The 24,751-nt window shown below is 39.6% G+C and overlaps 1 protein-coding gene across 9 annotated transcripts in view; it reads left to right on the forward strand.

Moving 5' to 3' along the window:
* Positions 1–23,181, forward strand: part of ZC3H11A (zinc finger CCCH-type containing 11A) — a 28,658-nt gene extending 5,477 nt beyond the window's left edge. For 3 of the 9 annotated variants that reach the window (XM_078391947.1, XM_078391948.1, XM_020797014.3), the window contains 16 exons: positions 327–533; positions 830–949; positions 1,293–1,416; positions 2,801–3,004; positions 3,531–3,653; positions 9,166–9,246; positions 11,129–11,227; positions 11,636–11,698; positions 12,329–12,424; positions 13,361–13,426; positions 13,991–14,497; positions 15,253–15,332; positions 15,846–16,176; positions 18,145–18,317; positions 19,009–19,073; positions 21,194–23,181. In XM_078391947.1, the coding sequence (XP_078248073.1) occupies positions 480–533; positions 830–949; positions 1,293–1,416; positions 2,801–3,004; positions 3,531–3,653; positions 9,166–9,246; positions 11,129–11,227; positions 11,636–11,698; positions 12,329–12,424; positions 13,361–13,426; positions 13,991–14,497; positions 15,253–15,332; positions 15,846–16,176; positions 18,145–18,317; positions 19,009–19,073; positions 21,194–21,449 (2,442 nt within the window). In that variant the 5' untranslated portion in view covers positions 327–479 and the 3' untranslated portion in view covers positions 21,450–23,181. Of the gene's footprint in view, positions 1–326; positions 534–829; positions 950–1,292; positions 1,417–2,800; positions 3,005–3,530; positions 3,654–9,165; positions 9,247–11,128; positions 11,228–11,635; positions 11,699–12,328; positions 12,425–13,360; positions 13,427–13,969; positions 14,498–15,252; positions 15,333–15,845; positions 16,177–18,144; positions 18,318–19,008; positions 19,074–21,193 lie in introns of all 9 variants that reach the window. The other 6 variants (XM_072997350.2, XM_078391946.1, XM_078391949.1 and 3 more) reach the window with 4 other exon arrangements.
* The last annotated feature ends 1,570 nt before the right edge of the window (positions 23,182–24,751 follow it).

Here is a 24,751-nt window from a genome sequence, read left to right on the forward strand (position 1 = left end):
TGCGAGGCACCACTGTATTTAATTCCTATAATCCACTTGTTGCCACATATGAACCTTATGTGTGTTATGCATTACATTTATTGCAGTATTGAAAACTTGGTGGTTATATTAAGATGACAAGAGTTCCAGGAAATTAAAGAGAAAGCATTTTTTAAAATGCTGGAATCAGTAATTTTAGGCCTATGCAGAAGTGGGATGTTGTTAACAGCATATAAGACTTCAGAAGTAATTTATTTGGCATTGAAACAAGACAGAGTAATTGAATCTTCTGGTTACTAAGATGAAGCATTTTTAAAAAAAAACTATTTCTGTTTACTGTTTCCCAGATTGTATTTAAAAGAAAATACCAGTATATCCAGCCTGTAGAAGATTGTGCCATATTAAACCAGCCTGTGGCCAGCTATCACTGAGAGATTAGTGAAATTGTATTTCGCCATCAGTTGCTCAGCTTTAAGCTTGCTGTGTTGATACAGACCAAGATGTCTAACCAAGGAGATGATTGTTACTTTTATTTCTACTCCACGTGTACCAAGGTTTGTATTTCCTTCAACCCTCATTCTTCCCTAGTCCTACTTTCTTTTTTGTGAATTTAATCTATCCTGGTAAGCCCATAAAAATTAGTCTTTAAAGTACCACCACATTTTTGTCTTTAAATTTTTATTTTTGTTTTCAGCTATAAAACTGATGAACCTAGTGGCTGAAATCTTGTTGCACAGTATGCAAATGGGACAATTTTTAGATGTGAATTGCTGCAATTGCAAAAGTCTCTTGAAGAGTTTTCTGGCTTAGTGAGTGACCTTGATGATTTTTCCCTTTTCATTTTCTTTAGGGGGATAGTTGCCCCTTCCGTCACTGTGAAGCTGCCCTGGGAAATGAAACTGTCTGTGTGCTCTGGCAGGAAGGGCGATGTTTCAGGAGTGTTTGTCGGTTCAGACACATGGAGATTGATGTAAGTTCTTGGCTTAATTATATATTTCATTATAGTCTGGGCTGTATTTGCATTGTTGAATCTAGTGTAAAGAGATTGAAAAGCCCCTTTTAGCTTACAAGGCTCCCCAGGGCCGCCTTTTGCCCTGCAGGTGCCTTTGGGAGCCTCAAGACATGATGGAGGACTTTTGTTGTTGTTTAGTCATTAAGTCATGTCCGACTGTTCGTGACCCCATGGACCAGAGCACACCAGGCCCTCCTGTCTCACTGCCAATGCTGGTGTCATTTGAATGTGTTGTTATTTGATGTGAACTTGCACGTTCCTTCTAATGTATGCTTACAGCCTATTTTTCTTTTGCCTTCAGAAAAAACGTAGCGAGATTCCATGTTACTGGGAGAACCAGCCAGTGGGCTGTCAGAAGTTGAACTGTGCATTCCACCACAATAAGGGACGTTTTGTGGATGGACTTTTTTTACCTCCCAGCAAGAGTGAGTAGTGTTTTTGCCCTTGGAAAGTTCTGCTGCTCTAATCTGTTTACAAAATGCCTTCAGACTTGCATATTTCCATAGATGCTCTGAAGAAAAGCATATCTCACTTTGCTGTATGAGTTTCTTCTTACTAGTAATGCATCTTCCCCCAGCCCCCCTTCTACAATGCAGCAAGAGGCATTAGACAGGAATAATCTCCAGTTTATAAAACATCTGAAACAGCTGAGTGCTGCACAGAGATTTGCTAATTGAAGCACCTTTCTTCAGCTTAAAAATGTAGCCATGTGGAAACAACTAATAAAGCAAGTTATAGTTCTGTATGTGGTTTATATAACTTCAACAACAATAGTGACAATGTTTTCTTTAAAAGTATTTCTGATAGTTTGTTAACAGTCCCCTGGCCATCTATGAAACTGCTTAATGTAAATATTGTCTCATACACAGCTATCTTCATTATCTCACATTTGATAGCTTTAGGAAACAACAAAGCAAAGGCTTTTGTCATTCTTCCACAGTTGTCACCCAGGAAGTACATGACTGACCAAGGATCACTGAATGCAGAGATAGACTGAGCTGTCAGTGGTGCTCTTATTTCTTCATAATAAGTACAATAGAGATTAATATAGAACATAAGAAGAACCCTGCTGGATCAGGCCAAGGGCCTATCTAGTCTAGCTTCCTGTATCTCACAGTGGCCCCACCAGATGCCTATGGAAGGACACGAGACAACTAGATAGCTATCTCCTGATACCCCTGCCCTGCATCTGCCATTTTGAGGTACCTTCCTTTTAAGCCTGGAGATTATATATCCCCATCATGGCTTGTAACCTGCAATGGATTGTTCCTCCAGGAATCTATCCAGTCCCCTTTTAAAAGCATCTAGGCTACATGCCATCACCACATCCTGTAGCAAGGAGTTCCACAGACTAACAACACCCTGAGTAAAGAAATATTTTCTCTTGTTCTCACTCTCCCAACCCTCAATTTGAGTGGATGTCCCCTGGTTCTGTATTATGTGAGATGGAAAAGAGCTTCCCTCTATCCACTTTATCCATCCCCTGCATAAGAATGAATAAGGCCATTTGAGTTTTTGACAGACTGGTGAGATTATTAATATAGGCCACAATTCATTGCTGATTGAGATTTTGATATAACTGGAGAGGTCTGACACATGTTGCAAAATATACTTAATATGTTATGAATGATGTGTTGGACCTAGATTTAGTTGTGTGTGGAGTAAACTTACTGACATCATAGACCCCCAGGTCAGTCATGTTTAAGTTAATCTCATTGATTTCACTGGGTCTCCATAAAGTATATCTAAATCTGAATCCAACCGAACACTTCTTAGCTTATTGTTTATGTGTTTCTGGTTTTGCTTTAGCTGTTATTCCAAATGTGACTGAATCTGTGGAAGAGGAGATGAAGAGTGCACAGATCACACTGCCACAGAATAAACTTTCTGTTCAGTCCAATCCATCTCCTCAGCTGCGTGGGGTAATGAAGGTGGAAAGTTCTGAAAATGTACCAAGCCCTACTCATCCACCAGTTGTTATTAATGCTGCAGACGATGATGAGGATGATGATGGTGAGCAAAATATCATTTCCTTAATCATGAAATTTTTGTTTCATAGAATATTTCATTAAGATATTCATTAACAGAGTTGGATTCTTTTGTGACCAGCTGTGTGTGTCACCTGAGTCTAGAATTACTAATTGTAAATTAGAGCTCATCTAAATATTTATTTCATTATTAATGATGTAACAACCTCACTGTTGATCTTAATTGAGCAAATATGAGAAAACCTAGAATAAAAACTTTCTTGACTAACAGATAAACCTGTACAGAACGAAATAATAATTGCATGCTGAAAAATTGATTCTGACTAAGGGCAACGCTTTCCAGGATTTTTTAACTTTAGAGCACTTGGAATTATTTTACTATTCTCTCCTTCTGGGGGTACTCTGTGCTGAATAGCTTGCCCAAGATTATACAGGCCGGCTCTTCTGGGAGGTACAAAAGGGAATCAGAACTCTCAATTTCTAGCTTTGCAGCACTGTCACCAACACTGAGTGAACAGATTGTCATTTTGATTGTATGTTGTTCCTTTAAGACCAATTATCTGAAGAAGGAGAAGAATCTAAAATGCCTGTTCAGCAATCCTCTGAAGAGGTTCCTAATGGATTGCGGGTAGTTTCTACTCGGAAGTCAGTGACGAGCACAAAACAAGGTAAAGGTAAGAATAAGTAAGCTTGACAGAAACTCTGTGAATGTTTAGCAAAGTGTTGTGTCACTTTATGCAAAATGTATCTTTTGTTTTGATTAGATTGTTCAATTGCTAAAATTCACTTTAAAATCTTTTGATTTAATATTTCAGTTTTTGCAAAACTCAACACTCGAACAAGAAGGGGGGGGCAGAAAAGTAGGTAATGTTTAGGAGCTATGAGTTAAAATGAGAACTGGCAAGGGTCTAGAGGCTAATTTTCTGTCTACAAAAAGCCTGACTGAAACAGGGTTGCCACTCTCTGGAAAGTCAGGAAAATGGAAATTGGTCAGGAAAATTGGTCTGAAGTCAAGGAAAAACAGGTAATTTAAAATATATATATATTCAAGCAGTGAAGTTTTGACCTGCTACTGCAAGAGCATGATCTTTTCTTGTGGCAACTGGAATAGAGAAGTAGCAGAATACAAGAAAAACTTAATGATGCCCTTTCCCAGCCTCCCCCCTTTTCTCAGCTCCACCTCCAGCAACCAGCTTTATGTGTTGAACTCTGTCGCTGCATGATTTCCAAGGCCTGCCTGTAGCATTTGCAAAGCAAGCCTAGTTTAAATGTTTAGCAAGATACAAACTTTAAACATCTAACTGTTTTCATCCCTACCTGCTAGTACTGCATTTAACTTACATACTGTATAAAGATGAGCATGTTTTTGGGTCATGCTTGTGTATGGAACGGGCGTTCTGTCTCCTGCTAAACCCAGTAGAGTTGCAAATGAGTTTTGCTGCTGTTGGATTTCACAGTCAACTAGTACTTTCTACTCTGCATCATGCAAAGTCATTTTTTTTCAAATGTGATTACTTGTTTCTGCTGGAGTTTACAGAGTACCAGCTCTCTCACCCTCTTCCCTGACCTCTCCCATGCATAAAGATTGCAAATGAGAGTTGTCTGCTCATTCTCTAGATTGCAGAAATGATTTGCAAGCATTTAAACTCTACTGTACCTCCTTTCTTGCTGCTGATCTGCTTATTACACTTTCTGGAACCAGAAAGTGAAAGTGAAACTTTCCCAGCTTTGGAAAGTTCCTACTTGCCAGAAAACAAATCTGCTAACATCTTGGTGTCAGACAGGTGGTTCTATGTATGGCTGTATCGGAAACTACATTTTGAAGATGGCTTCTAAGAGGACAGTCTTTAATGTGCAGTGGCTGGATTTCAAACTTCATCCTGACTTTGTTCTATGGCTATCACCAGTTGCTGGAGACAAATACAAAGGCTATTGTAAAGTGTGTTACAAAACCTTTGAACTAAGTAATATGCGAATTAAAGCTGTGGAGTCTCATGCGCAAGGACCATTACATCAGAAAAACCTGAAAATTAAGTCAGCAGTCCATCACAGAATGTTTAGGTTCAAAGCCAAGTACAAGTTCAGATAGTAAAAACAGAGAGTGTGAAGAGACAGCCCCTGTGATAACTGGAAAACATGATCAGAATGATGAAAATGGCAAAGAATTACTCACCACAGAAACTAGTATGGCTGCCTATGTCATCAAGAACTGTGTTAGGAGAGCAGAGTGCCTGTGGGCTTTGCAACTGGTGATGAAAAAGATGTCATCTAAGTCTTGTAACAACATCAGTGAGTTATTCAAATGAATGTTCTCAGATAACCAGATAGCTCAACAGTTTCATCTTGTACAAACAAAGGCAATATATGTTGTTGCTTTTGGCTTGCCACCATATTTCTCTGATCTACTGAAACGGCTGAAACAGTGCCAAACATTTGTTATCTGTTTTGATGAAGTTTTGAATAAAGTGCTTCAAAAGGGACAGATAGTTTTAGTGGTTTATTTTTGGGATGATTACTGTCATAAGTTTCCACATGGTATCTAACCATTGTTTTTCTTCAAACTGCTATTGCTGAAGACCTTCAGAAGTTTCAAGCAAACATGTCTTCTTTATCAGTTGCAAAATTATTACAAGTATCTATGGATGGGCCAAATGTAAATCAGCTTATTCTGAGAAAACTAAAAGAAGAAATTAAAACCAACCTTGACTGTTAAGGAGAAGGAAAAGAATTGATTGACTTTGGAACTTGTACGCTTCATGTTGTACATGGGTCTTTTAAAACAGGATTGCAAGAAGTGAAATGGGACGTGAATTCAGTCTTGCACAATATGTATTATCTGTTCAAAGATTCTCCAACTAGAAGGGCATCATACACTGCTGAGACTGGAAGCACACTATTTCCCCTGAGGTTTTGCTTCACTAGGTGGTTGGAGAATGTTAAGTGCCTTGATAGAGCTGTGACTGTTTTTGACAACATCAAGAAATATGTGGAAGAAGCAAAACTCCCCCACCGTGAACCTGCAATTTGTATAAAAGCTGCAGTGCTAGATCGACTTGTGAAGTGCAAAATGGCTTTCATGAAAACGATTGCTGGAGATTGTGAGCCATTTCTGCAAAGGTTTCAAAGCCAAAAACCACTGGCACCTTTTTTGTATGAAGAACTCTGTAAGCTAACCAAGAAGCTAATGAGTCATTGCATAAAATTGGGAACACAGTTGTTAACAATTGTCTGAGAACTTGCTTGACAGAAAAAGGCTGACCTTGGCTTTGCAGCAAAGAAGCTGTTGAAAGAAACTAGTGACTGTCAAGTGGCTGAGTTTTGCCTGGAGTGTTGAAACATGATAGTAAGTGTTGTTCAAAAGCTGATTGAGAGAAGTCCTTTGAAGCTCAAAATGGTCCTTGGCCTATCAGCATTAGATCCTACTATCATTTTATACAAGCCAAATCTTGGAATCACCAGAATAGGGGGGTGTTCTTGAAGCTCTGCATGCAGCAAATCAGATCAGTAACACAGTACGTGGTGGAAAAATCAAAGCAACAGTACACTACTTTAACCACAGCTGCCCACAATGGGTTCAAGGCTTATTTTCAAGTGTATGTTGCAAAACAAAATGATGAAGTTGGACTGGATACATTTTACAGTGGTATTTTGATGTCCACCAAAAGTTTCCCAAGATCTGTGGACTGTTGTCAAAATGTGTCTTATCCTGTCTCATGGTAATGCTTCTGTTGAAAGTGGATTTTCAGTTAATAAGTTAATGTGAATTGAGAACTTGCATGAAGAAACTGTTGTCTGTCAACGTCAGATTTACGATGCTGTCTTGGAACTGTGGAGGACTTGCATCTGTTGTAATCAATATGAATCTGTAGCACTCAGTCAGGCATGCTCATGCATGCTACACAGAGCACTTGGAGGCTAAACACCATAAGCGACAAGAAGAAATTCAGAAGAAAAGAAGAAACTTGAGGGACAAATTAAGCATCTTGAAAATGCTTAAAAAAGAGTGAGAGAAGAAGCCAAAATGAAAGAGGAAACAATTGATGAGAAGCTAAAAGAGTTACAAAATAGAGAAAACTGTAGAAGTGATAGTTTTATCTTAAATCTTTATTCTTTAAAAACAGATTACTTGTATTCTAATTTCTAACTTGATTATTACTGCAATTTCAAAACTAAGTTTTGTAATGTGGCTTCAGAGAAACCATTTTAGATGGAATGTTTATATAATTTTTAGTGTACCTTTAAAACAATAACAAAAATGTTATGTCATTTGTTAGCATTCAGAGTTTACTTGAATTGAAGTTTGTATCTTGGTATAATTTTTGGTGTAATTGCAAAATAGATGTTACTGCAGTTAATGTTGAAAAAAGCAGATATTAAATCTCTTACTTTGACAGATATTTTTGCCATTGAGACTTGTGTAGCTGTAGAGTGGAACATTTCATTGAGACTTGCATTAATGCAACACGATCTATTCATTTGTGGTTATATTTGAATGGTGGTCAGGGAAATTGACAAATGTTGGCCCGGGAAAGTCAGGAAAATGAAAAAAATACAATTCCAATGGCTACCCTGTGAAAGCTTTCCAGCAAACAAACTCTGCCTTTAAGCCTTCCACTGTCCTGTGAGAATTCTAATTAATACTATTTAAAATGACATGAGTCCTATTTGGTCATTAAGGAAGTGTGCGGAGCCCATACCTGTTGAAGGGAGCATAGTCACTCCCCCCCCCCCAAAAAAAAAACAACTTGGCTATTATGATTGTTATCAACCCTAAGCAACAAGTTGGCAGATCTGAGGGGGCCATTTTTACTGACATTTGCTGAAGCCACCATTTTTTACAGTTCCATTGGTTTTCATGTAAGGGAAGCAGCAGTACTCCTGATGCACGCCGTGAGAGCAAGAAGAAAACCATCCTGAAGGACCCAATATTTGCTTGCTTGTTTGCAATAAATGCAGAACTGTTTTACCTGAGGCCCCAGTTCTTAAACAAGAATAAAAAGAGCACTAGAATAAAGGCCAAATTGGTTGCATAGGAGATAATGCATTGTATAGTGGGCAGTTATAATACAAATATTACCAACATGTTCTTCACTTCTTAATAATTAGGTTTAAGAAATATGACCTTTTTAATTTTCCTTGAAATTCTAAATCAAAATGGATGTTGAGAGAAAATAATATATTTTGATTCTCTCCTAGTTAACACAGAGACATCCTGTGCCACTTGGACCACTTTCATCTCTGAAGATAGGAATAATGTGGCAAATCAGTCCATCTAGGAAAGTGTTCCTCCTTGCATAGATGAATAGGATTCATTTTCTTTGCCAGGAATGAAAGCCCCTTACTGATCAGGGAAAAATTTGAGCAGCCTCACATCCCTGCTCCCACCCGCCCACCTAGCACTTCACGTGCTCTTTTTCTTGGGAGGTGTTAAAAACCTTTGTACAATATTTTCATGTCTCGCTTTCCTAAGTATCTCTGCTACCTTATGAGATATGGAAGACAGTAGAGAAGTTGATTTCTGTTACATATCTTTAATAAACTTCTGCAGTTAAACTCCACCTTCTATCTGTGTCCTCAATCGGTTTATTGTAGTCTCGTAAGATCATTAGCTGGCTGGATAGCTTAGTGAGTTACGTATTTGGCTGCAGAGCCAGAAGGTAAGAGTTTCGTTCCCCACTGAGCTTTCCAGAAGAGCCAGCTTGTGTGGCCTTGTGCAAGCTGCACAATCCCAGGATGCCCAGAAAAAGGGGTGGTAAACCACTTCTGAGTATTCTGTATCTGGGAAACCCTGAAAAGGATTGCCATAAGTCAGAATTGACTTGATAGCACACAATTATAATATTAAGAGATCATTGGAGCACAGAATCAAATCCCATTTGTGGGTTTCATTTACTATTTGGCTTTTCCCTACAAATGATCTTAGACTTCATGTTATTTTTACTCTGCGATCTGGGGGCAAGGAGGTATACTTCTCACAGTTAGGAATGAAATTGGTGTGTAGTTATAGTTTCCATGGATGATGAGAATCATCCTTGTTGCAGTACTAAATGAAAGGTAATTGAGGTATCATAGATCATCTACTTGTAAGCTTCATTTTTTAAAATATGTTTCTTGTTCAAAAGAAGGTACATGTTTGATCTGTGAACATTCATATGGATTTATTGGTACTGATTCTTCATTTTTCAGATGGTAGTTTGAATTTTGGGATAAAAACACTTGAAGAAATCAAGTCAAAGAAAATGAAGGAAAAATCAAAACAACAAAGTGGTGAGTTCATTCTTTCCTACGAACATCAGGACTTCATAGGTTCAATGATATCTCATAGTGTCCTGTTGGATCCCTGAAGTTGCTAGATGACTAATGCTGCTACATATCTAATTTATATAGTTACAGTGGTGCCTCGCACAGCGAAGTTAATCCATTCCGGATTAACCCTCGCTGTGTGAAAGCATCGTTGAACGGGGCAAGAAAACCAATTGGGCTGAATACTCACCGTTCAACGATGCTTCCGGGCGGCTGGCAGCCATTTTTGCGCCCTCCCCTCGCTGAACGAGGGCGCGAAAATGGCTGCGATCAGCTGTCCGGCGGGTCCAAACTGGCTGCCGGAACAGCCGAAATGGCCGGCCGCAGTGTTTTCGCGCCCTTGGTAAGCGAGGGGAGGGCGCGAAAACGCTGCACGCAGCCATTTCGGCTGTTCCGGCAGTGTTTCTGCGCCCTCCCCTCGCTTACCAAGGGCACGAAAACGCAGCGCGCGGCCATTTTGGACCCGCTGACCAACTGATCGGCGGGTCGCAAAGCGAAGGTTGGTAAGCGAACCACTTACTGCCCTCCGCTCTGTGAATTGTGCCCTATCTAGGTGCCGTTTTGCGATCGCTTTTGCGATCGCAAAAACGGCACCGTTGCGCGGATTCGTCGCTCTATGGAGCGACCGTTCTGCGAGGCACCACTGTACATTTATTACATTCTTTCAGCCTATTGCCATATATAATGTTGGATGTATCTGTGGTGTTCAGGACTGAGTCATTGTTGAATTGCTTCAGTTTGTTTTAAAATATAAATAGGGCATAATCTTACTTCTGGAAAATTAACAGTCTATTCCTAAGGCTTTTTTCATTGCAAATATCATGATGCGATACTGACAGATCTAGAAATTGTCTTGTAGCTTCATTGCAAGAAAAGTCACTTAGCTGCTTTTTACAGAAATGCACGGTTTGAGGATTGACTTAAAATTTCTTTGTACAGTAATAAATTGTAAGTGGAGTTGGGTAATTGTGAAAACTAAGTTGTTAACTTCATATAAATATATGAATATATATGAATGGGAAATCCCACATCCTTAGGAAATCCTGTATCCTCTACAGGAGTGAAATACTGTATAGTTTATATCCTACCAGAGCTCTTCTAATATGACTATATAATGGACTTGTTTGAATATTCAGTGTGCAGTCTTAAAACAAGCCTATTCTGAAGTGAGTGTCTCTTATTTCAATGAAACTTATCCCCAGCCAGACTTCTTAGTGGGGTGAGGAAACATCAACATATCATTCCCACTTTGGCCGCCTTACACTGGCTGCCCGTTCAGTTCCGCGTTGATTTCAAAGTTCTAATGCTTGCTTATAAAGCCCTAAATGGTTCAGGGCCTCGATATCTGGCGGAATGCTTTCTCCCACCTAAAGCTACTCGTATCACGCGATCTAGCCAGGAGGTGAGGTTGAGGAGCCTAACGCCAAGGGAGGCCCGGAAGGAAAAAACAAGAAACCGGGCCTTTTCGGCAGTGGCTCCTCGCCTTTGGAATAACCTCCCTTCTGAGATCCATATGGCCCCTTCACTGGGTATTTTCAAAGGCCAATTGAAAATCTGGCTGTTTAGGCAAGCTTTCCCTCCAGCCACCACTTGATTTACTTTTTTCCGTTTTGAGCATTGTCTATTAATGTGTTACTTTGTTTCTATATTTTAAATTGTTTATATTATATGTTGTTAGCCGCCCAGAGTAGTCAGTCGACTAGATGGGCGGGGTATAAATTGAATAAATAAATAAAATAATACTAATAAATATTGTTTAGTGTGTGGAACTGCAGCCTTGAAGTGCTCCATATATTCTAAAATAGTAGTAGCAGAAATTGATGTAGCTTTGTTTTGTTTTGCTCAGAGTGTCCTGAAGTCACTGATCAAACCCAGACCCATCCAGGCCCAGTGAAAGAAAATGCACGAACAGTGGTCAGAACTGTAACTTTGTCGTCAAAGCAAGGTAACATTTGATTCTGCCCATTTGTGTACAAACAGCTCCTGCAATTCAGTTGTTTGTGCAGATATCCTTCCTCTTTTAATGATTAGGAGTGACGATTTGTTACTGCTGTCCCCACAACACGACTGAAGTATATCTGATAGCAGTTGTCCTATTCTAGAATTTCATCACTAGATTGCCTCCATATGGGCGTAGGGGAGGCCCCGAACTGAATTGTTAGACCCAGTTAGAACAAATTCAGTCAGTTGGATTTACATAAATGCTGACACAATCTACTATTCAAGTAAGATACATTTTAGTACAACTCCAGTCTAGGTTATTTACACTTCAGTCGGTGGGATTTTGTGTACATAATTGAATGTGTTAATTCTGCTTGAAAATCAAACTTTAACTTTGTGAGCATTTTGACAGGTGAGGGACCACGGATTCGACTGACCCTTGCAGAGAGACTAGGAAAACGAAAGCCTCCCACAGGTGAGAATTTACATTTGGAATAAAAAAAATTGTCAGACTGTTGGTTGTTTTCTTTCCCCTGATTATGCACAATCCTTGCATTTGCAAAATAATGACAATATGTCTATCTTCTTTAAACTATGAAATATGCCAATTATGGCACCAAGTAGAATGTGTAGGAAGAATTCTATCACTTTTCTGTTTCTTGGATTGCAAAAATCTTTTGGGGATCAAAGTGTTACTTGCATATCTTTGTTTTAGATTAATATGGCTCGCAAGACGAAATTAATTCGTTCTGTGTGTCGTATTGCAAAAATTTCGTCTTGTGAAGCGTAGTGCTAACGGTTGTGCGATTTAAAACAATCCAAAAAGGAAAAATTCATCTTGTAAGTCACCGAAAAATCACAAAACGCTTTTGTCTTGTGAGTTTTTCGTTGCGTGAGGCATTCGTCTTGCGAGGCATCACTGTATCTTGGTTTTCCAGGCAAAACACTTCAGGCAGCTTACAGTATCATATTAATAATAGCTATAATTGCTACAAAATTTAGGGGTGTATGTATAACCTGTATGTAAGTGGTATATGCATTTTGAAGTTTTTTTAAAAAAAACCCAGATCTGTAAAATAAACTTCTTTTTCCTTTTAATCACAAGTTGCTGAGAGTGGTCTTCCCTTAAAGCGTAGCCTTGCTGAAAGACTGGGAAGGAAAATAAATTTGCCAGAAAATGCAGAAAAAACACCGAAGAGAGGTATGGCTGTTGAACCCATAAAATGTATTTTCTTTGTTTCAGCTACAGAGAATCCAATTATTATCGTCATCTAGAGTAGATCCATTGAATCAGTGGAATTTACAAAAATGTTGACTCAATACTCGGCAGCTGATTTAGTCTCTTTACTAGCAGTAGGATTTACTAGCCTTTATATTTGATATTTTTATTTTTTTTTTTTTTTTTTTTTTTTTTTTTTTTTTTTGTGGAGAGGCAGCAGATCATACAAGACATGAAATGTGACCGGTGTCTTTCTTTTTCTCATGTATGCAAGTGTCTTTGGACTAAAACTTTATTAAAATAATCAGGGCCAATATATCTTCAAGGATTGCAGAATCTTTTATAATGAGAAAACCATATAGACCAGTGGTTCTTAACCTTGGGTTACTCAGTGTTTTTGAACTGAAACTCCCAGAAACCCCAGCCAGCACAGCTGGTGGTGAAGGCTTCTGGGAGTTGCAGTCCAAAAACACCTGAGTAACCCAAGATTAAGAACCACTGATATAGACAATTCCTTGGAATAAAATTGTGAATGCATCCTTATTGTTACCAAACATAGCCATTCTGTGCCAGAAATGATTCTATTTTCTGCTTTAAAAGAACTAATTTTTTTGGAAATATGCAGATGTGTGTGACATCTATCTTTCTCTAGTACAAGATTAATATTTTCAAATGGATTTTCCAAACTTTTTTTGGTTGCAAGGATTAAGGAATAGCCTTCGATCATTGCTTGCAGTTTCTTTTTGGTGGTTCTTGTAAATAGGAAAAAAAACACATAAGAATTTGATTTCAAACAAGAAACTTTCAAATAAAGAGAACAGAATAAGCATCTGTTATAACTTTTTTATCTTTTTATCTTTATATATATTTAAATATATATATAATATATTTATCTATATATTTGTTATCTTTCTATAGTGCAAGTTCCTAAATCTCTTAAAGAAAGACTAGGATTATCGTCTGAACAGAAGAATGTGGAAACAGGTACTAGATGGTTTAATTCGAATACCTTGGGATCCTTCTTTTCAAAATCTTCTCTAGGTGGCTATTTTGTCTTAGTGCTGTCCTATTCATGTTTTTCAGAAGCAAGTTCCATTGCGTTTAATGGATCTGTTCCCAGTCAAATGTATAGAAGATTGTTGCCTACCACCTTTCTATATCTTACTAATTTGTTCTCACAGTTGCTTCCTGTGCTAAGGGATGATATTGATCTTTGAGGGAAAATCTATATAGATTGTGCAAAAGAGCCTCGTGGCGCAGTGGTTAAAATGCTGTACTGCAGCTAAAACTGTGCTCACGACCTGGGGTTCAAATCCCAGGTAGCCGGCTCAAGGTTGACTCAGCCTTCCATCCTTCCGAGGTCGGTAAAATGAGTACCCAGCTTGCTGGGGGGGCAATGTGTAGCCTGTATAATGAAATTGTAAATCTCCTGGAGAATGCTTGTAGCACTCCAAAAATAAATAAAAAATAAAAATAAAATTTAAGATTTTGATAAAATAACACTTTTAATTCCTTCTAATGTGTTAGGTTTTTGTTCTGATGATGTAGAGAATGCTGCCAAACCAGTGGGTGAAATCCGTGTGAAAACACTTGAAGAAATCCGTTTGGAGAAAGCTAGCCAAAGAAAAGGAGGAGAAATTCAGCCAGGGCCAAAGGCTGCAGTAGCATGTGCAGCAGATGGTCCCAATCCAGTGGCAAAACCATCTCTTCCAATCAGGATCAAAACCTTTTCTGAAGTCCTGGCTGAGAAAAAACAGAGGCAAATGGAAGAGGAGCGGATAAAAGCTGAAAAAGAGATTCCCGTGAAACCAAAACATGAGGGTGAATCGCAGAAGCAGGACTCTTTGGTTCCAACTCTTGGTACCCAAAGAAAACTAGAGGAGCCTTTGGGAAAAGCCAAGGACTTTGGGGAGGTGCGCATCAAAACCTTGGAGGAAATCAAGCAGGAGAAAGCTCTTCGAATGCAGCAGAGTGTGGACAACAGCTCAAAGACGCAACAGCAACCCGAGCATGCTTCACTTGGGAGGAAATTGCTTTGCATTACAAAGCCAACAGGTAATACAATTGCCCTGGACAGCTTTGCACTCAGTTTACTTGAATGCAGACAAATTATTCTTGATAGAATAAAAAGTATGCAGATAAACATCTTAATAAACATGACTGGGTCATGTGCAAGACTTGATGTTGCTGTATTGTGGATACCCAAAGTAAAAACTGAGGAAAGGAAGCACACCTACATTACCTTTCTATTTCTCTAGTTTTAACATAGCAGTAGAAAAAGCATAGTTCTTAACACCCTATTTCTTTCTAATACTAATGTTTTAGTTTTGTCAACAAATTCTCCTCTGCACATGAACCTTCCTGCCTGGTTTTTTTGTTATCTCTCTCCCCCCATCTGAAAGCAGAAAGGTTGTCCAAGATGTTTTGGCAATTGAAATGATTCATTTACCGAGATAAGGTGTGTTTGGCCTTCAATTTAAGTAGGTTGGGCACATGGTCTATCCAGCTGCTTGTGGAACTGGCTGTGACAAACTGGAACACCCCAAAACTTGTATTTTTAAAAAACCCTTAGGCTGCTAATCTGCAAGTGAAGCAATAAATCAAATCAGTAATATGTAGGCATGCCACTGTGAGATTCGTTTACTTAGTCCATAGCTGGATGGAATATGTGTTCCTCCAAATTTTTCTTTTTCATTTGTTCAAGAAACTAGAAGCAATGTCTTGCATGTAGCGGGGAAAGAGGTGTTAGAGGGCCAGGGGTCAGGAGAGGCAATTCTCATTTTATCATAATGAATCTGATGTTTTAACAGCTCCTGGTGGAAAGGAAGAGAAAATTGTATCAGAGGTAAAGTCCCCTCCACGAGCTGCTGCAACAGGTGCTGCTGCAAAGGTGAGTTTTCCTATGCTGTGTACGAAACGGGCCTTGAAAATTGTGACTGTCCCTTGTCAGCCATTATATTCTAGCACCTTGAAAATTGCCATTTAGTATCCAAATCAGGAGTGGTGTGAGATACAAAGATACAAATCCTGTATCTAATAAACCATTAATTTTTGGTATCTGTCAGGTGCAATCTATTTTGTCCGTTTAGGTGTTTATAAACAAAGATAGTGTTTAATACGAATTTTTATTGAGGTTTATTAGTGTAACCCAGCCTCTACTACATGGTTAAGCAGCTTTTTTAAATGTTTAGGGACTGCATTTCCTCAACGGTATTGGGGCTATAAGCAAAGGGTGGGCAGAACAGAAGGTAGTGGTTGATGGTAAAAATGAGGGGGTCTGGCTTCTCATTTTAAACTAGAGACCAGCAGTTTAGTAGATGTGAATTGAGAAGGAAATAAGCTTTGCTCTGTGGAGAGCTTATATTAGTTTTCATTGAAAATTTTATCTTTATCTTATTTCCAGGTTTGTATCCAGCCTTTGAATGACAATCCAAGCAGTTCACATTCAAAAGTCTATGTGAAGAGTCTAGAAGAAATAAGAAAGGAGAAGCAATCATTAAAACAAAAACAAGAGAGGAAACCTCAAGATAAACAAATGACTGTGCCATTTGCTGGGGTCGAAGTGGCAGAATCAGTGGTTCCAGTGACTGCAAATCCTGAGCCTCCACTAACATTTGGGAAAACTCACCCAGTTACCAAGAGGCTGCTGGTGAGATCCGAGGAAGCAGTGCTAGAGACTGCGGGATCAGAGGAGTTGAAAGTTTCATCCCAGCCTGTGGAACGAAAGGTTAAAGGTAAGTGACATCTTGAGGGTTACCTACATTATTGAAAGGACTGACTGCTTAACCTGGTGACAAAAAAGATAGAAAGGAAGCAGATACTTCAAGGAATCATGAACCACATGCTTGGATACTTATCAACTCAGTGGATTAAATAAAAAGGTTTATATTTTTTCCTCAGGTGCATTTCCTTCATATGTCTTAAGTATAAAGAAGAAAGCAGTAATACAAAAAGATAGTAGATGCCAGCCATGAAGACTTGACATTTGTCTGTAGATCCATAGAAACAGTGGAGTTATACAGATTTTGCAAGCTGTAAAGGTCTTGTGTCTCTCTGAAGTAGATTCAAGCTTGTCTTCTGATACTTGATGTCATAGATTTAAAGGCATTGCTGTCCCAGTAGTGTTCTGAAGTAACACAGCCAACAAACTTAACTTATTTAATGTCCATGAAAAGTCAAAATCAGTCTGTCTTGGCTGCTATTAAACTATGAGCTAGAAATATCTAGGGCTTCAGTGGTGAGAGAGAAGCAGATGTAAAGGAATGAGCAGGCAGAAAGGGTCCACTGGACAATTTTCTTTCCCTAAGTCATGTAACTGATGATTCATCCAAAGAAAAGGCAAAAACAAAACTGGCAGTTTAAAAGTTATTTTAGAAGGTGCAAGAGGAGCTGGACCTTGTTTCAAGCAAGAATTGTTGTTCCTGGAGGCTTCTAAGAGTAGCAGTTCTTTTCTTTTCCACTCACAATTTCACAGTTGAGGAATAGGCAGGAGAAACCATCAAATTGCTATCGTAGCTGAATATGGTTCATAGGATACATGATTCCTGCTTTGATCTATAGTATTAATTAGCTAAAGTTTGCAAACTGCTGGAATTCCTGGAAACTTTTTACCTAAGTTACGGTAGTTATTTGCCCCCGCTCAGTATGCTGGCACATATCTTGGCTTGCTCTGCCCTGATGATGAAGAGGCAGTCCTAGTCCTAGTTGCATTGCATCAAAAAGCCCTTTTCTTGCATGATGCTGTTTCCTGGTGCAACTGTATTTTTCATGGAGGCAAAAAAATGATGTGTGAGAAATACACTGAGCATGTGGATTGTGGGAACATATATGTTAAGATTTAGAAATTAATTATCTGAGTATTTTTGTAATTTATAAATTGTGTCACACTTTTAAAATCAACTTTTTTGAGGAAATAAACTGTTTTCCAAAGGTACAGTGCTTTTCTTAGAAAAACTGCTGAAGAAATTAATTTGTTTATTTAAATGTCTGTACTACCCATCTGGCCTAAGACCACTCTGGGCGGTTTACAAGGCAAAAATAAAACAATGCTCATAACAAGGGACGTGGTTGCGCTGCGGGCTAAATCGCAGAAGCCTGTGCTGCAGGGTCAGAAGACCAGCAGTCGTAAGATCGAATTCACGTGACGGAGTGAGTGCCCGTCGCTTGTCCCAGCTCCCGCCAACCTAGCAGTTCGGAAGTATGCAAATGCGAGTAGATAAATAGGGACCACCTTGGTGGGAAGGTAACAGCGTTCCGTGTCTAAGTCACACTGGCCATGTGACCACGGAAGATTGTCTTCGGACAAAACGCTGGCTCTATGGCTTGGAAACGGGGATGAGCATCGCCCCCTAGAGTCGAACACGACTGGACAAAAATTGTCAAGGGGAACCTTAACCTTACCTTTACCATAACATCAAATGTCATTCTGTATTCACTGAGTGGGGTGACTTGTGGCACAGTGGTTAAACTGCTGTACCGCAGCCAAAACTGCTCACGACCCGGGGTTCAATCCCAGGTAGCCAGCTCAAAGTTGACTCAGCCTTCTATCCTTCCAAGGTCGGTAAAATGAATACCCAGCTCGCGGGAGGGGGGCATTGTGTAGCCTGCATAATTAACTTGTAAACCGCCCAGAGAGTGCTTGAAGTGCTATGGGGCGGAATATAAGCAGCACGCTTTGCTTTTGCTTTGTTTTCTTGTCCCAGCCAAACCTAAAGTGAATGTGAAACCATCTGGAGTGAAACCTGGATTTCCAGCAAAGCAGGCACTGAAGAGGAAAGCACTAGAGAGTCATCCTTCTGTCGTTGCAGCAGTGAAACCACTGAGCCCCATCCAAAGCACCAGTATGAAAGAGCTGTCACCCGAAAATCCTGCTGTGGTAAGACGACTAATTGATCCTCTTGGATCCCATCAACTGAAATCCTGTGATAGCAGAGGGCATTAAACTTTCTTGGGCAGACCTGGGCAAAGTGTGGGCCACATATGGCCTGCGAGCCGCTCCAGTCCAGCCTGCCTGTCGCCGCTCCTGTCTGGCCCGCCCATCACCGCTGAGTGAGCTAGGGCTCTGGTCACCCAGCACAGCAGTAAGTAAAACTTGTGAGATCCGACCCTGGGATCTCACAAGTTTTGACTGTTACTCTTGAGCTGCTGACTGTTACTCTTGGGCCTATTACTACCCACAAATTGGGGGCCTATTACTATCCAGCTAATGGGGTCCTATTTTTAAGTAAAGTTGGTTCAGCCCCTAAACACAGTTCAGATTTTTCATGTGGCCCCCTATAGAAATTAATTGCCCACCCCTGGTCTTAGGGCTTGCATGGTTCCTGCTTTACCCTTTATGTTTTCAAGACCCAGTAAGTAGCCAGTCTGCTTGGGGAGGGAATCAGTTTTTACATTTATGTTGAGAGAAGCTAAACAACCTTTTCCAAATAGTAAGAGATAAAAGATTCACATTGAGCAATAAAGGGGCATGAAGAGAGATGAAAAATGGAGAAAGTGCTTCTCTGTATATGTATGAGACAGCAAAAGTCTGAGTTGATTTTTTTGTCTTTTTCGCTCTTTCTCTTTAGGCAAATGCTCCCAGGTTTCCAGAGAACACTGTTGCCACTGTTTCTGAAAGTGTCTGTTCTAATAGGTAATGATTCCATATATTTATAGTCACATTAGCCAACCTCGGAATTGTTTTAGAACAGCTATGCAAACACTGGAGTGGTTAGTCACCAACACTGAAATTAGATGCTAGAAAGGGTGGATATAGGCCTTTAGCTTTGAATTTGAGAATAAAGGTCCAGATAGTAGACAGCCATTGGGAATAGAACAAAATACAGTGGACACTCAACTTACAAAGGTCCCTACTTACGAAAATTTCAAGGTATGAAAGACAGGGGAAAAGGGCTGGCGCAGTGGTTAAAATGCTGTACTGCAGCTAAAACTGTGCTCACGACCTGGGGTTCAAATCCCAGGTAGCCGGCTCAAGGTTGACTCAGCCTTCCATCCTTCCGAGGTTGGTAAAATGAGTACCCAGCTTGCTGGGGGGGCAATGTGTAGCCTGTATAATTAAATTGTAAACCGCCCGGAGAGTGCTTGTAACGCTATGGGGCGGTATATAAGTCCAAAAAAAAAAAAAAAAAAAAAAAAAAAATTCAAAGCCACCCCCGCTGCCCTCTGCCTTCTGTTCCCACAGGGACAGAAGGCAGAGGGCACCGGAGATGGGAGACGGGGACAGCTAAAGGGTTTTTGAAGCTCGGAAAGCCAAAAGCTGCTCCGCGCCCGCTTCCAGCTCTTTGAGCTGCTCCTCTCCCGTTGCCGGATTTTGGCTTTCCAAGCTTCACAACTTCCTTCGCTGTCCGTGTCTCCTGTCCCTGGTGCCCTCTGCCATCTGTCCCTGATGGGAGACAGGGACAGCGAAGGTAGTTGTGAAGCTCAGGAAGCCGAAAGCCAGCAGCAGGGACGGAGCGGCTTTCGGCTTCCCGGGCTTCCAAAGCTGCACCCGCTGTCCTCTGTCTCCTGTCCCGGTGCCCTCTGCCTTCTGTCCACACAGGGACAGAAGGCAGAGGGCACCAGGGACAGGAGACAGAGGGCAGCGGGTGCAGCTTTGGAAGCCTGGGATCTTTTTTTCTTTGCCTGGATGGATTAAATGGTTTTCAATGCATTCCTACGGGAAATGGACGCTCAACCTACAGACTTTTCAATCTGCGGCCACTGTTCCAATACGGATTAATTCCGCAAGTTGACGGTCCACTGTAAATTTAATTGCAGAAGAACTTGGAATGGGAGATATCTAGACTGAAAATTCCAAGTCTCTTGTGGCAGATTCTGAAAAAAAAATAGTATTAGAGTAGTAATTGATAATGTGTTTTCTAACTAAGTAAATTGGAAGAGTACAAATAGTGAATTATTGGATGTTACTTGTGAATGCTGCTAAGCTAAAGAGAGTTTTGCTCTGGGATAGAGTGCATAGATGCACCAAATGTCTGCTGACAGTGAGCTGCCTTTTTAAGTTACAAGTTACTTCTATCTTTGAAATTACAAAGGAACTTCAGATGACAAAGTCTGGTGCCTTTATTGTAGCTAGCCTGGGAAGATTGCCAAATCATCAAGTATTTGTTGTTCACTTAAGCCTATGAACCACCTCTTCCTATAAAAATTGCTATATTAATTAATTGTAACAAAATCAAAGAAAATCATACATTTCCTTAAAAACGAATGCATTTACTTTAGTATCAGTGTCTCCTCCTGCATTTGAAGCTGTCTTTCTGTTTAAAGGTTGTGCCACAATAAATGTGTTTCAGGTGTCACAATATTTTTTACCAGGTTTTATTGAAAGTGAAGCAAAGGATTACATAGCAGAAAGTTTACAAAATTTAGTAAAACAGAAACTTACAAGTGGAAATTTGTTAGGGTGTTGTGTTAAAAACAACAAAAAGTCTTGTGATTCTTTAAAGCTGAACAAGTTTCATTTGGCATAAGCTTTTATGGAGTATATCTGACTTCATCTAAAGAAGTGGGCTGCAGTCCACAAGCATACCAAATAAGAAGTGTTAGGCTGCATGGCCGGTGGTTGTTTTAGTGAAACAGCTGGTTGTAGCAATCATACTTGAAATCTCTTATATCCTTTACTTATCAGAGGAAACTACAATCTGTGTTTATTCCAGAAGCTAACTACTAGACAAGGAGCTCTGAAAGTGTTTAGACAGGATCATTGTGTCTCCCTGGCAGACTTGTAACCTTTTCATTGCTGTTTTCTTTGTGAAGCTCTGGGCTCCATCTGCATGACCAGGCGGCCTCCACCTTACAGGCAGAGATAGCACACCCAATTCCTTCTCCTTCGCCAGCAAAGATACGCAGACTAAGCTCTACAGGATCTGTGAAGACATCCTTGGTTGAAGATGACTTTGAAAAACTGATTTGGGAAATCTCTGGAGGCAAATTAGAAGCTGAGATTGATCTAGACCCAGGCAAAGATGAAGATGAACTCTTGCTTGAACTTTCTGAAATGATTGACAGTTGATTTTTTAAATATTATTATTATTAGAAGAAGAAAACATAAGCTGTATATTTTGTTCGATAACCAAGAATACCCCCTTTTTGCTGAGGAGTTATGACAAGTCTTAAAGCACACTTGAACTGGTTGAAGAAGTTGGTTGTCTTAGATTGTCCTGAATTGCCCTGCTGGTCAGAGAAATGCCCTCATATAACTCTCCTGTTACTATCTTATCCGCCTCAGATATGTTGAGAATGAAACCATAAATATTTCTGCTCTGTAAGATGTGAGACCATTCGTAATCCTCCATGTACTTACTTCAGCAATGATTTTTATGGCGATTTTTTACTGAACTGTCTTCTTGGTTTTTGGCCATGTGATTGGCTGACCATCTGTTAGCGTCCTACTGCACTGTGATTGTTTGAGGGTCATTTTTATGTTCTTGAGGTACATCTCTGTAAGTTACGCAGTAATTTTTAAACTCTAGATCAGCAGTACTATTCAGAATTTAGGAGAGGGAAGTAAATATTTGTGGACCAAACATGTTCCAGCATGAGTGGGTCTTTAGTACCTTATGAAGTAGATGGTAATGCAATACTCTCAACAAGTGCAGAACAGCATATTCAATTCTCTGTCCGTTCATTCTGTACTAGAGTGAGTGGTCTCCGCTATCAAGTATAACTTCATGAGGCAAAAGTTTAAAAATCCCCTTCATATCTTTGTATTCGTTCAGCAAATAATAATTAAAAACATGCCTTTAAAGGGCATGCAGAGTTATTCTCAGGTTCCCTTCTCCTCTCTAAAACTGAAAATGTGATGGCCCACTTTGCTGGCATTGCATGGGTCATTTTAAGCAAAGCTTTGGGATGCCGTCCTCTGGCAAGCCAAATAGTTTGAGAGCTTATTGTTTGTGTATGCAATTTTTCCTGCCAAATCCATGGAGTTCTCAACTGTGCTCTTGTGTTTGCCCAGTTATGAACTTTTTTTGGCACCCATCTTCAGCACTCTGCTCCACACAACTGAGCTGTATTTGTGGATTTTCCGTGAACTGAAGAGGATTTTCAGAGACTCGGGTGTATTGTCTACCCTACTATTGATATTTCTTCTGCCTGTTGTTTTGTATAATGACTTTTTCATTATTCTTACTACTGCTATTTTAATTAGTCCAATCTTGCCACTTAAACATCTAAAATTATAGAAATTGTACAGGATATGGTCACAGATGTATTCCTAGCAAGAAAAAAAAAACTTGATTCCAATGTAAATATATTTAGTTTGACAGAGGGGGGAAACCCTATGCTTCACAATTCATTTTGAAGCACTGCATATAGGAGAGATTGAACAGAGACTTATTTTTTAAATTATTTAAAAATGGTTGTCTTGAATGAACTGCCAGCCTTCATATTGCTCCAAAGAAGTTGGAAAACAATGGTTGTCCAGCACATTGAAGGACGATAGAACTTCTGGGTGATTGTGAACAAAGAGAGGAATTTGAGAATGTGAAAGACATTTTCCATTTTGTTTGCAAAAGTTCTGGCTGCTTGAGCAGAATGTTCCATTTGTAGTTAGTTTTCTTCATTTTCTCTATTCTGTACAAGACAATTCCTCTTTGGCTTTTTACATACTCCGTTACATTCTGTACATTGTGTTTTGTTTTATATTTAAATCATTGTACCCAAATCAGGTATGTTTATCAGTACATTAAACCAGTCCTACAAAACAAAATTATTTGTGTTTTGAATAAAGCTGATGTCAGAAATGTGTTCTAGTTTTTTTAATTGAATGTATATCCTACTTTTCTTCAAAAAATTAAAACCATCATCAGTAGAATATGTGGTGTAAAGTACAGGATTTTTAACAGATTTGGTAGTGAAGGTACTTAGATTATGTTCAGATTTGTCCCAAGTTTAAGTTTCTGTTAGTTGTAGTTGCATTCTGGAGGTATAAGATTTTTCGTTGCCACACTTTATTTAGAGATGATAACAAAGACCAGCATTCTTATATGTGCCTGTATTTATTTCAATCTTTACAAAGGAGACTTTTTCCTGTTTCTGAAGTGCTTGTATATATTAGGATGAAAGTCCTAGATCTTTGCATGATTTTTTTCATGCCTGTTAACCTTTTACAAACTACTTTGCTCCCCAACCCCTCCCTTATATATATATATATATATATATATATATATATATCTATATAGAGTCACCAGTGTGTGCTGCTCATTAGAGAATAAGAGGATAGGTACCTGTTCATAATGTACAATCTGATATCTGGCACAAGGGAAAGAAGGAAAATGGCAAAAGGGCTAATATATTATTTCTGATGCACATGCTTAGGTTAAGTTACAGCACGGTACTGGAACTCACCCCCACTACCATCCCAAACATCTGTTTTTGAGGAAGAGATTTGATGGAGGAAAGCGTTGGCCTCATGGCAGCAATCTGAGCCAAGCAGTAAAAGCAAAGTGGCAGATTTCAAGTTGTAAGGGACCTGAGGGGTAGTCAAACTGGATGAGCAAATTTTACATGCAGGGATGTACTCTGATACAAGAGCAGAAAGAATGGGGCAAGGCCATTTTTTTAAAATGAGAGGTAGCTAAAGAAGCAAGCCAAAGGGAAGCATCAGAGACAAGTGAAGTATGTTGGACAGATGTGAGTATATCAAGGTAAGAGAATGGAATATCAGATTACCAGGCCAGTGAGCCCCCCCCCCCCCGTAGAGACAAAGGAAAAGGATGTCCTTATGTTCTTTGTGCACTTCAACCCCAAAATGAGAGGAGATAGTGGTGAAGAAGGTACTCTTAGAATGGGTTGTGGTCCACTTTTACTGTGTGATCATTCTATGGGATAATCTGCAGACATACTCAGTCTTCCAGGACTAAAATGTTATAGCTATAAGCAGCTGATTGTGGAAACAAGGATAATCTGAGTAAAGAACCGTTACTTCTTGAATCCAGGAAATACAGTTATCCAATTGGGCAGGAAAGTTTTTGGGTGAATGATAATTGCAGTAATGTCTTGTCATTCATGTGTCCTGTACAGCCTTACCTACTGCACATATGAGAGTGTTGGGGAAAACTTTTTCCATTCCTCATGCTACTGCTGAGATCTCTAGAAGACTCACTGCTAGATCTCTGGGCACTTCCCACCAGGTCTTGCACTGCTTCTTGGGCATGAACAAAAACAAAAAGGTCTACAAATGCAATGCTGGGGCCCCACCCCTTGCTTCTGAAGGCACATGAATCCATTCTTGCCCCTCTTGGTGTTTTAGTATCGACAGTACTACATACATATATGTCACCACTTCCAAACTATGCTCTGGTCTCAGTGGAG

Source organism: Pogona vitticeps, chromosome 4 (genome assembly GCF_051106095.1).
Source record: "Pogona vitticeps strain Pit_001003342236 chromosome 4, PviZW2.1, whole genome shotgun sequence".
NCBI classification, from domain to species: Eukaryota; Metazoa; Chordata; class Lepidosauria; order Squamata; family Agamidae; genus Pogona; species Pogona vitticeps.